The 13,230-nt window shown below is 42.3% G+C and overlaps 1 protein-coding gene across 7 annotated transcripts in view; it reads left to right on the top strand.

Annotated features, from left to right (window-relative positions):
- csgalnact2 (chondroitin sulfate N-acetylgalactosaminyltransferase 2) overlaps nucleotides 1-11,599 on the top strand; it is a 60,932-nt gene extending 49,333 nt beyond the window's left edge. For all 7 annotated transcript variants that reach the window (XM_060854068.1, XM_060854063.1, XM_060854064.1 and 4 more), the window contains 6 exons: nucleotides 913-1,129; nucleotides 1,461-1,562; nucleotides 2,454-2,632; nucleotides 3,922-4,016; nucleotides 6,706-6,787; nucleotides 8,459-11,599. In XM_060854068.1, coding sequence (XP_060710051.1) covers nucleotides 913-1,129; nucleotides 1,461-1,562; nucleotides 2,454-2,632; nucleotides 3,922-4,016; nucleotides 6,706-6,787; nucleotides 8,459-8,751 — 968 coding nt within the window. In that variant the 3' untranslated portion in view covers nucleotides 8,752-11,599. The remainder of the gene's footprint in view (nucleotides 1-912; nucleotides 1,130-1,460; nucleotides 1,563-2,453; nucleotides 2,633-3,921; nucleotides 4,017-6,705; nucleotides 6,788-8,458) is intronic.
- Nucleotides 11,600-13,230: the final 1,631 nt, after the last annotated feature.

Here is a 13,230-nt window from a genome sequence, read left to right as displayed (position 1 = left end):
TAATTCTTTCATGAGCCAGGTCTCCTTGCACTGTATCCTGGTTGCAAAAGTAGCTGAGTGACCTTTCTGTCATGGCCTGTGAATATTGTTGACAAGGCCAACATTTGACACTAATCCTTAATTGCCTTTGGGAGCGTGGTAGTGAGCTATTGCCTTTAATTCCTATAGACCATCTCGTTTAGGCACAATGCTGTTTCACATGGAATAATGGGGAGTTGATTGCCTGCTGGCATTATCGCTAGACTATTAATCCAGAGAGCCTGGTAATAATCTATGAACTGGGTTCAAATCCTGCCGTGGTAGATGATGGAATTTAAATTCAATAAATATCCAGAATTAGGAGTCTGATGATGACCATGAAACTGTTGTTGATTGTCAGAAAAACCCATCTGATTCACTAATATCCTTTAAGGAAGGAAACTGCCATCCTTATCTGGTGTGGCCTACACGAGACTCTCAACCTGCAGTAATGTTGTTGACACCTAATGCACTTAACGTTGGTTAATAAATGCTGTCCTGGCTGGTGACACTCACATCCCATGAATGAGGTTAAAAAAATTTTGACCCAGTAACCCAGTGCAGGAATGGCAATATAATTCCCAGTTGAGATGGTATGAGATCCTTGACCTTCTTATTGATAAATGAGTGAGTGAAGTTCAGGAAATTCTTGTCTCTTCCTTTCTTTTAAGCGTCAATTAATAACTAAACTTTCTCATTTGTGCTTTTACATCCATGTGAATCTCTGTTGCAGTTTTTCCACAATTCCTTCTTATTTTCTGCAGTGTGGTGCAAAAATAATTATACCAGGAATGTCTCAGATGCTGGACTCTGTCATTTCAGTAGACAGTAATTGAAGGAAGTGCCTTTTTCTGAAGTAAATTTCTAACTTCCCAATATATTCTCTTACTTCAGGCTACTACCGTACAGAAAGAGACAAAGGGACCTTGTATGAACTGTTCTACAAAAAGGAATTTCTGGATGAATTTCAACATATCACACTCTTCCGTCCTTTCGGGCCACTCATGAAAGTCAAAAGTGAAACAATCGATGTCTCGCAGCAGATCATCAATATCATCGTTCCTCTGTCCGGCCGCACTGAAGCGTTTGCCCAGTTCATGCAGAATTTCAGGTAGAAACATTGTGAAAGGGCGCAGTCAAAACCTAACCAATGTTCATTTTACCCCCCCTTCCTTGTTGGGGTTTGTGGGTACTGTTTGGAGTTTAGGAAAGCAGACATTGCTTTGTCTGCTAGTTTGAGGGAGGCATCAGCACTCTTATTGTAAAGAGGTTAAATCTTTAATTGTATGCAATCAGATCCTGCAGTAAAACCTTAAAGACATCTGCATGTATCATTGGTGCATCTGTATTTCTTAAAAGCTCTGCCAGTGTCCAGCTTACCCATGTCTAAGCATCCAGCTTTTCAATAACACACCTATATTTCCAATTGTTGTTTCGTGCAGAGATGTGTGCATTCGACAGGATGGACACGTTTACCTCACGGTCGTCTACTTTGGCCAGGAAGGGTTAGGTGAAGTGAAGAAGATCCTGGAAATGACTGCCAGGTGAGCCATAAAAAAGAATAAAAATAGGAAGTGTATCTGGGTAATTCAGGACAGTGGGATAGCCTGCACCAAGTCATGCATGTAAGTTTGTATTTGCAGTGTCCTCGGATTGAGTTACTTGTAATCACTCTTATCCTTGTTTTCAAATTCCTTCTTGGCCAGCCTATCTCTGTGACCTCTTCCTTGCAAGACACGCCTGTTTCTCTAAGTGCAGCCTTATGTGTATCCCTGATTTTATTTCATAGAATCATACAATCCCTACAGTGTGGAATTAGGCCATTTGGCCTGTCGAGTCCACACCGACCCTCTCCAAAGGACATCCCACCCAGACCAATCCCCAGCCTCATCCCTGTAACCCTGCGTTTCCCATGGCTTTCCTACCTAGCCAACACTATGGGCAAGTTAGCATGGCCAATCCAACCAACTGTGCCCGCCTTTGGACTGTGAGAGTAAACCACACAATCCACACAGACTTGTGTAGAACATGCAAACTCCACGCAGACAGTTGTCCGAGGGTAGAATCAAACCCAGGTCCCTCACGCTGTGGAGCAGCAATGCTAACCACTGAGCCACTGTGCTGCCCACATTTTTCCATCATTGGTTACCGTGCTTTCTGCTACCCAGACCCAAACCTCTAGAATTCCTTTGCTAGCCCCTTCCATTTCTCTGCTCTCCTTTAACCCACTCCTATAAAACTACCCTTTTATCAATCATTTGAATACCTCCTTACATGGCTTGGTGTCAAATTGTTTTCGGTAACGCATCTACGAAGTGCATTGTGATTGCTTTTTTAACTGCATCAAAGGCACAGTGCAAATTGAATTTGTTAATACAGCCTTGATTACATTAAAACTGGAAATCCCTGGAATAAAAGATTTTCTTTCTGTGCAGTGAAACTAATTTTCACAACTACACTCTGGTTCCTTTGGCTGATGAGTTTTCTCGAGGACGTGGTCTGGATATGGGAGCCCAAGCCTGGGAGAAGGGAGAGGCACTGATGTTTTTCTGTGATGTGGATATTTATATATCTCCTGAGTTTCTTAACAGCTGTCGAATAAACACAGAGCCTGGTAAGTTATTAACTGTTCGAGTTTTAAGAAGGACCATTGTGATGATTACATACGGTGAAGTCAAAAAGAGGATTCTCAATGAACCTCCTTGCATGCCTCTCCTCAACCTAACAAACCCTCAGAAAACAGACTAAATGGCTATATTCATTTCTTTGCTAATAGGGATATCTTGAAAGTCTGGTTGAAGATTTGTAGCTCGGGTGTCCGTTGTTGTGGTTCTGTTCGCCGAGCTGGAAGTTTTTGCTGCAAACGTTTCGTTCCCTGGCTAGGGAACATCATCAGTGCTATTGGAGCCTCCTGTGAAGCGCTGCTTTGATATTTCTTCCGATATTTATAGTGGTTTGTTCTTGCCGCTTCCGGGTGTCAGTTTCAGCTGTAGTGGTTTGTATATGGGGTCCAGGTCCACGTGTCTGTTAATGGAGTTTGTGGGTGAATGCCATGAGTGCACATGGCATTCATCCACAAACTCCGTTAACAGACACGTGGACCTGGACCCCATATACAAACCACTACAGCTGAAACTGACACCCGGAAGCGGCAAGAACAAACCACTATAAATACCGGAAGAAACATCAAAGCAGCGCTTCACAGGAGGCTCCAATAGCACTGATGATGTTCCCTAGCCAGGGAACGAAACGTTTGCAGCAAAAACTTCCAGCTCGGCGAACAGAACCACAACAAGGGATATCTTGCTCGACACAGGATGCTTAATATACCTACTTGCAAACAATGCACTTCAAAAGTGCTATACATTTATTTCACATCTAATGCTGAGCTGCTGCATCCACTCAATTTCAGTACCTTTTGTATCCCAAGAAGCTCTTGTTCCTGGTGTGGAATCAGTGGGCAGAATGGCCTCTTTCAGTGCTCTACTATTTTTATAGCAACAATAATTTGCATTTATAAAAATTTGTCACTTAAATGACTGTATTAAATCATGTATCACTTCTAGCCATTTATCAACAGCATAGTGTTCAGTTTTGGAATATGAGTTGCTTAACCCTTGTAGTCTGAGAGTCTTAGTTAGAATGCCCCAGATCTGCATATCTGTTTGTGATGTTTCAACCCAGATTCATTTTACGTCCTCCATGCTGTTGTACAACTTTGGACAGACTGAAAATTTCAGTCCTATATAAAAAAAAGGTTACATATGTAGCTGCACGTCTGGATCATTACCTGCCATTTTTTTATATTGCATTGTTGTGTTTTATACAGTGCCTCCTGACATAATTTCATTTCTATCTGTCTCTTATTTGCAGCATTTAATAAATGTAGGTTTTTTTTCACAGGTAAGAAAGTGTTCTACCCTGTTGTGTTCAGCTTGTACAATCCAGCTATTGTCTACGCCAATCTGGATGGTGCCCCATCCATTGAGCAGCAGCTGGTGAGTATTTTTTTTATGTATATAGGTCATGTAACTTATCAATTGCTTTCTTTTAGATCACATTTGACTGCATTTCATTACATATTCACACTCTGCACCTCCATTGTACAGCTCATCATTAGATAGGATCAAAGATTGGGACAGGGCGGACTGGGGGAGGGGTTGGTATTGTTGCCCAGTTGGAGGTGTCACCTTTCAAACGAGGCTGACTGTAAGTGAGGTCGCAACAACTTTTTCCGATGGTTCTGGTGGATGTTAAAGATCGTTTGAAGATAAGACAGGTGTTGGTCAACATTCCTCCCTCAGCTCAACATATGTGGGAAAAAAAAAGATGCATTGCTCACTTATGTTCTTGTTGTTTGTGGTATTATCATACACCAAAAACTAATGGATTTGCCTCATAACACCTGCGTAGCTGCTTTTAAAAGTGATTTACTATATTGATGTGCCTTGAGGTATTTCTCTTGGACCTGAGTATATATACTACAGAGATGTATATTTGCAAATGTGTTGCTGGTCAAAGCACAGCAGGTCAGGCAGCATCTCAGGAATAGAGAATTCGACGTTTCGAGCATAAGCCCTTCATCAGGCTTATGCTCGAAACGTCGAATTCTCTATCCCTGAGATGCTGCCTGACCTGCTGTGCTTTGACCAGCAACACATTTGCAGCTGTGATCTCCAGCATCTGCAGACCTCATTTTTTACACAGAGATGTATATTGTCTTGTTCTCCCTCCTGTGCTTCCAATATGCTCTCTGTACTTTCCCTGATGGAAACCAGCTGTGATACCATTGAGAATTCCAACGTAAAAGGACCCTTAAATCTCCAAGAAGACATTTTCTTATTGTTGATGCATTGTTTTTATTTTTAAAATATATAGGAGGATAATAGGCATGCTTTAATCTGTAACAGTATGAATCTAATGGTTCAATTCGTCCTTGGGCCTCATTAACAACTGGTTTTGAAATTCTTCGGAGATTGACAGCAGGGTCTTTTGCTGACTATAGAACCAAAGTCATGGAGATCTACTGCTCATTATGTCTATGCCAGTCAGATTCTAATCCCATTTCCCAGCACGTGGCCCATAGCCTTGTGCTTTTGCGATGCCAGGGCATATATCTAACTACTTCTTAAGTGCTATGGGGTTTCTGTCTTTACCACCTTTACAGATAGTCAGTTCCAGATTCCAAGCACCCTCTGGGTGGAAAGGTTTCTCCTGACATCTCCTCTAAACCTTCATGTTATTACCTTAAATCTGTGCCCTCTAATCATTAATTCAGCCCCCCACCCCAATCTAGGGTTGAAGTTTCTTCCTGTCTACCTTATGCATGCCCATGATAATTTTATCCATCTCAATCATGACACCTTTCAATCTCCTTTGCTCTAAGGAAAGCAAACCCAATCTGTCCAATCTCTATTGATAATTGAAACCTTCCATCCCAGGCAACATCCTGGTAAATCTCCTCTGCACCCTCTCCAATGCAATCACATCCCTCCTATAATGTGGATTCCAGAACAGCACACAATATTCTAGCTTCAACCTAACGCGTGGGCGGCACGGTGGCATAGTGGTTAGCACTGCTGCCTCACAGCGCCTGGAGACCCGGGTTCAATTCCCGACTCAGGCGACTGACTGTGTGGAGTTCGCACGTTCTCCCCGTGTCTGCGTGGGTTTCCTCCGGGTGCTCCGGTTTCCTCCCACAGTCCAAAGATGTGCGGGTCAGGTGAATTGGCCATTCTAAATTGCCCATAGTGGTAAGGGGTAAGGGAAAATGTAGGGGTATGGGTGGGTTGCGCTTCGGCGGGTCGGTGTGGACTTGTTGGGCCGAAGGGCCTGTTTCCACACTGTAAGTAATCTAATCTAATCTAACCAAACTTTTATGCGGTTCTAACAAAACATCCTTGCTCTTAAACTCCATGCCTTGACTAATAAAGGCAAGTATACCATATGCCTTCTTAACCACTTTATTGGCCTTGTCTGATACATGAGCACTAAGATCCCTGTGATCCTTGGTGCTTCTTATGTATTCTTTGCCTTGTTTGTCTTGCCCAAGTGCATCATCTCATATTTATCTGCATTGAATTGCATTTGCCACTGATAAGCCTACCTGACCAGCCTATCCATATCCTGTTGGAAGGCTATCCTCCTCTCTATTCTATATCGTCTGTAAAAATACTGATCAACCCTCCCACATTAAGTCTAAATCATGTATATAAACTACAAACAGCAAGAGTCCCAACTCTGACCTCTGTGGGACCCCAAAAGACAGACTTCAAATTGGAAAAACACCCCTCAACTATCACTGTCTTCCTCCTGCTACTCGGCCAACTGTGGATCCAATTTCCCAAATTTCTTTGGATGCCAAGGGTTCTCCTATGTGGGGCCTTATCACAAGGTTTGCTGAAGTTCAAGTAGACTACAACGAAAACTTTGACCAGTTCAATTCCTCTGATGATTGTTGTGACATGCATGGGATTGAGGGATATATTGCTTGTTTGAAGCTGGATACTTTTCTTGCCTGAACCTACCTCTGATTCGAGCAGGTAATGCGTTTGTTTCACAATTCTTGGATTGTAATGAGTGATATGATGCGATATAATGTTTTGCACTGTCTGTTGAAATTATTGGGAAGCTAACATCACTTTTGTTAACTGAAGCTGTGCTCATTTCTTTCTAACCTTCACACAGGTGCACAAGAAAGATTCTGGGTTCTGGCGAGATTTTGGATTTGGGATGACTTGTCAATATCGCTCCGATTTCCTCACTATTGGTGAGTGAGTATAATTTTGAGTTGTGGTTCATTCCTTGTTATGGAAGTTGTTCACTCTTACTTATGACAGTGACTGGCAACTAGGGGCAATCCTCACTTCAGTGAATGGGCAGCACTGTTGGTGTTCGGGAGTGAATTGTTTCAGGTAAGAAGATTTTCTGTAGATGAATCAACTTCACTGATGATTCAATACCATACCAATCAGAGGACAGTTGAGATGTTAAACTGAAGGCCTGCCTGCTAATGCAGACACGAAAGGTCATATGACCAGTATTCAAACGAAAGCAGCAGAGCTGTTCCCCTTGTCCTGGCCAAAGGTCAAATGGAAAAAATATTATCCGGTCATGATGTCATCATTGGTTTGTGAGGTCTTGTGTGTAAATTGGCAGCTGCATTTCCTACTTTACAGCTTTATAAGTGCAAGTGATTCTTTTCTGTTTAGCTCCCAGCACACTTAATATTGGTGTATCTGCACTGACTTTAGCACAATTGCATGCAATCAACTTTCCTGTGGGATCTGACACAGGTCACATGAAGGTAATCTTCAGATTCATTGGAAACCTACCCCCAAGACAAAATCCACAAGGAATTTACAATCTTGACTGCACAGCTGGAATGTAGATACTGAACGTAGATTTTTCCACAATTACCATAACATTGTGGTGTCATCACATTGAAACTAAAATACAATGTCATGGGGCAAGGTGCCATAGACTTTATCACATATTTTTGTCTGGAGATACCTTTCTCCGGCAACTATCCATCCTCTGCTTGGCTCACATTCAGTTGGGTTGGACCTGGTTGGACAGCAGTCACTTGGATCTTTATATAGGAGGCTGTACAGGAGGCCATCTGACCCATTAGGCCTATGCTGACTCTTTGTACATTGGTCCCATTTTCCTCCTCGATAAAAATATAGAAGATAGGAGTAGGAGGAGGCCACTCAGCCTTTGGAGCCTGCTGCACCATTCATCACGATCATGAATGCTTTCCCAACTCAATGGCTTAATCTTGCTTTCTCCCCATAACCTTTAATCCCATTCACCCCAACTGCTATGTCAAGCCACCTCTTGAATACATTCAATGTTTTGGCATCAACTACTTCCTGTGGTAATGAATTCCACAGGCTTGTCGTTCTGTGATGAACAAATGTCTCCTCATCCCTGTCCTAATAATTGTTCATTCACTTTCCTTTTGAGAGTTATTGAATTTGTTTTCTCCACCCTTTAAGACAGCATCGTCTTGGATTACAGACAGAGATCAGAGCTAAGATCACAGTGTTCACTGTCACCTATTCTCCAAGCTTGCCTCAACTGTTCTTAAAGTGAGAACACTAGTTAACCCTTATTTCAGAACTTGTGTGCACAGCCTATGTCCTAGCCTGACAGTCCAATCCAATCTTGATTGAAAAACCACACTATTTCAATATAAACCAAGAACCTGACTGACTGTTCTCCTTAATATCCTGCTTTATTAGTTGATGAAAAGTTGACCAAAAATCTTATCCCTCTTCCAGCACTCCCCAGTGAATGAAATTTGCTATTTGTGGGATTTCGTCTTCCAACTTTCTCCCAGCTTTGTTATCACTGTGTTTTGAAGTAACGTTGTTGGATGGGGGACACCTGCAACGTGACAAGACACTAGCTGAATATGAATTCTTTCTCTCCACAGGTGGCTTTGACCTGGATGTGAAAGGGTGGGGAGGGGAGGATGTCCACCTGTACAGAAAGTATCTCCACAGTGACCTGATTGTGGTGCGGACTCCGGTCTCCAGCCTCTTCCACCTGTGGCACGAGAAGCATTGCGCAGACGAGCTGACTCCAGAGCAGTACCGCATGTGCATTCAGTCAAAAGCCATGAACGAGGCTTCCCAGGCTCACCTTGGGATGCTGGTGTTTCGAGATGAGATTGAGGCCCATCTCCGCAAACAAGCCTACAGGACTGACAGCGACATTCCTGACTGAGTCAGAGGCCTTTGCTATTTGGCCTGTTCAGGCTTTTACATTTGCGGTCTTTGGGTCAGCACCTGTTGTGTTTAGTAATGGGACCACAGATGACAAAATATTGTATTACATTGTGCTGTTGCAGTGCTTAATCAATGGCCCAAAATGCGCTGATGAGTTTACACATCTGCGAGGAGTTCAGCGTTGTGTGTGCCATTTGCTCTCACAATACAAGTGTACCAGAGATCCCAGATACTCAGGAGTTTGTTGAGTGCTGGGGAGAAAAGAATTTGCCTCTTCAGGTATTCCTATCCTTCACGCAAAGGGTCTTGCATGATAGGCACACTGTTGTTTGAATGACTAGATCCACCTAGTTCAGGAATTTCCAGGGTTTCAATATGAACTTATGGAATAATGACTAGGTATGGAACAGTATTAATCTTCAGTGAATAGGATCACATATGCGCAATTTCTATGCACACTCTTTATACTGCCATTTTGTTTCCAGCCATCTGTGGAATGTTATGCAAAGCCTCGCGAGTAGAAGGCCAACCAAGTCCTAGAATCACCACCAATTGTGTACATAGAGGTCAGTTCAGCTCGCCTGATTGTATTATGGACTCCAGGCTAAAGGACATCATATTCGACTCTAAATGAAGCACATCATGCAAACTGATAGCAAGAGAGTGCTGCACTGCTAGCGGGGTGCTATTCTTTGAATGAAACGTTCAGTCGGTGCTCCGTCCCATGGTATTATTCCAAGATGAACAAAGGTCTCCTCCCATTGTCTTGCCCAATATCTCGCTCTCTTTATCTCTCAATCAACACTCATAAACAGATTGACTGATATCATTATTTCTAACACAGAATCATTGGTGTTTTTATCCCACAAGGAGAGAATGCTACAATCTCAGCAGGAGTTATTAAGATTGAGGGAGAAAGAGATCCCACATTATTTTTAACTTCAATAATTGAACTTATGTGTGAATGTAACTAAAACATTAGACTCATTTTTCAACATTTCTAAACTATTTCATTGTGTGTAATATGCTTCGAGATGTTTCTGAGACATGAAGTCCTCGTCTGTTGTAATGTCTATGTCTTTTATCCTCTGAGGCCCAGTTTAGCTCAATTAGCTGGATGTCTGGTTTACAATGCAGAGTACTGCAAATAGAGTGGGTTCAATTCCTGCACTAAGAGATTCTTCTCAACCTCATCCATTGTCTTGAGCATGGTGTCCCTCAGGTTAAGCCATCACCAGTCATCTCTCTTTAATGAGAGAGCAGCCCTATGGTCTGGTAGGACTAATATGACTTTACCTTTTATCTTTTACCTTCTGCACACTTTTCTTTCCTCTGCTAAAGACTTGGAAATGTGCTTCCCTCCCAAGACATGATGAGTATGTATTTCTGCAAGCCTGCAGACAGAAAATGTGATTTGTTCATTAATGGGCAAAACCTCGAGACTTGTGTGATAGAGCCACAAGAGGTAGGAGATTTGTGCTATTGGATTCTTAATTATATTTTCAATTCCTTTATGTTTATTTGGTGTATGTGAGGCTAGTGGGGAGAAGAGTAGATAAGAATCATTCCAGCAACAAAACTACCCAAATCTGCAATCATTTTATCTAACTTAGTTGGATTGATCTTCCATATCTAACTGTAAGGAAAACTGCGAACATGACGGTTCGATAGATGTTTACCTGTAAGATTCTCCTTCAAATAATACAAAGTACATGTGGCATATTCCTGAGATCATGGTTCAGATGATAAAGCTTCTAGCCAATGTTGTCTCTAAGCTCCACAACTGCTCTAGGGATCTAGAGTGGACGGGTGGCACGGTGGCTCAGTGGTTAGCACTGCTGCCTCACAGCATCAGGGTCCCAGGTTCAATTCCAGCCTCGGGTACCTGTCTGTGTGGAGTTTGTACATACTCCCTGTGTCTGTGTGGGTTTCCTCCGGGTACTCTGGTTCCCTCCCACAGTCCAAAGATGTGCAGCTTAGGTGAATTGGTCATGCTCAGTGTTAGGTGCATTAGTCAGAGAGAAATGGGTCTCGGCGGGTTACTCTTCAGAGGCTTGATGTGAAACAGGGCCTGTTTCCACACTGTAGGGAATCTAATCTAATCTAATCTGAGGTTTGCAAACTGATGTGCCAGCACGTTGACTTCCTCTCTCAGAAGTCATTGCTACGCACTGAAAGGTTCATGCACTAGAGGGAGTATTGCTTCTTGCTATCAAAACTCCCATCTTATGCTGTGGAAATGGGATGTGGGTGTTTGCAGTGAGATCAACATTTATCACTCATCCCTCACTGTCCTGAACTGCTGCCTGGGACCACTACTATCCTTAGGGTGTAAGTACCCGCAGTTCGGAAGGCAATTCCAGGATGTTGACCCAGTGATAGTAAAGGAATAGCGATGTAATTCCAAATCAGGATAGGGAACTTGGATTGGAACTTCCAGGTAGTGTGTTTGCATGCCCTTATATCTCAAGATGGCAGGAGCTTGCAGGGTTGGAAAGAGCTGTCAAAGGACCATTAGTAATGATGTGTTGCAGTGTATCTCGTAGATGCTACGCATTGTTGCCATTGTGCATTATGGTGATGCAGGCTTTGAATTTGAGGGTGTCCGATACCTACTCTTTGAATGGACTACTTTGTGCTTGAGTGTGCTGAACTTCTTCAGTGTTCTGATTAGATTCCCTGCAGTGTGGAAACAGGCCCTTCGGCCCAACAAGTACTCCATCCCTTCAAAGAGTAACTCACCGAGACCCATTTCCCTCTGACTAATGCACCTAACACTATGGGCAATTTAGCATGGCCAATTCACCTGACCTGCACATCTTTAGACTGTGGGAGGAAACCCACGCAGACACAGGGAGAATGTGCAAACCCCACACAGACCGTTGCCTGAGGTTGGAATTGAACCTGGGTCCCTGGTGCTGTGAGGCAGCACTGCTAACCACTGAGTCTCCGTGCTGCTCTTTGGAGCCATGCTCATCCATAACTTATCACTCAGTAATTTTTCAGGAAGCTTAGGTGCAGAAAAAATGATGCTGATGCTTAGATCATTAAATTTTCTTAATATTCTTCAATTTAAATTGAATTCAAGTTGCCTTTACCAACTTTCAATTCAGAGAGCTACTGGTTATTGATAAATGAGCAAACCCTTTCTTGACTGAATATCAAGGTCAAGACTGGCAGTGATTTATTGATTGCAAGACCATAGTTTTCATTACCTAAATTGATGTGTTGTAATGGCAAACATTGTGTTGTTTATAGATAGAATTATGTAGCAATTTGAACAACAAATAATTAAGTCAGTTATTTCACATGATTAATCTCAGAACTTGTAAAGGGTGTTGACTTTATCTATGAACTTCAACATTGCTGAACACTCAATAGTTGAGATCCCATTGTGTGGTTCAATCTGTTGAGTATATATCCAAAAATGGAGAAATTATAGTTATGAACAGTTATCGAGCAGATTTTGAATTTGAATTGAAGTTGTAGAAACAGTTCGGTGCACCACCAATCAACATTAATTGGATCATTGTCAATAAATATCATTAAGAGAACTATCTGAGACTTTGCCAAAATGATGGAAGTATTTTAGGAGTAAATGTTTTGAGGTGATACCTACTGCCTGTACCTAACTAAATTGACTGTACAATCTGACTGCTCTAATCGTTTACTCCCTGCTGTTGTAATACACTGTACTTGTAAAAATACCTGCCTACCCCTTTTAGGTAAAGGACACCCCAGAGGTAAGCGACAAGAGAATTTTCTAACCAGCGACACCTATCAAAGGTAAAGGTAATCTTGACCAAGTCAGGTTTGCTGTTATAGACTTTACATTCATAGAAAATTCCCTTTCCACTCACTTGACAGGGCTGGCTGATTACAGGTTGCATCTCATATCGCCCAAACTTTTGAATGAGAAAAGTTTCTGAAAGATGTCAACTTTAATAAGGTACAGATGCCTAGGCATCAAACTCTACTTTCTACTCCTCTAACTTCCCAATCTTCCTTTAACACTGACAAGAAAATGTGTTTCCTTGTCACACGATTTTAATTAGATTCCATTTCCCAGCATCTGTTTAACTGGTCCGATAGGCTGTCCATTTTTGCTGAACTCCACTTTCCCAACACCACTTAATAATATAGCTGCAGGGATCAGGCAAAGGTGTGGCTGTTAGAGATTAGCTGTTTCAATCCTGGTAATCTGTCACTTTTGCTTGATTGGAAGGGGAGTGGGGAAATGAAACCCAGATATATATGCTACCCGATTTTACCCTCCAGTGGAGTGCTACATTGAAAGTCTTACTCATGAGTATAAATAGCAGTTATCCTTGCAATGGTTCAATTATGCTCCCTCCTAACTCCATCCCAAAGTAACTGCGGCTATGACCTTTCATTACATGTTGGTATTTCCACAGAATTGGTTATTGAGTCATAATGATGTACAGCACAGACCTTATGATCCAATCTGTCCATGCCA

The sequence above is a fragment of the Hemiscyllium ocellatum genome, chromosome 43 (genome assembly GCF_020745735.1).
Source record: "Hemiscyllium ocellatum isolate sHemOce1 chromosome 43, sHemOce1.pat.X.cur, whole genome shotgun sequence".
Taxonomy (NCBI): domain Eukaryota; kingdom Metazoa; phylum Chordata; class Chondrichthyes; order Orectolobiformes; family Hemiscylliidae; genus Hemiscyllium; species Hemiscyllium ocellatum.
The sequence above is the reverse complement of the archived record's forward strand: the minus strand, read 5'-3'. Positions and strand labels throughout refer to the sequence as shown.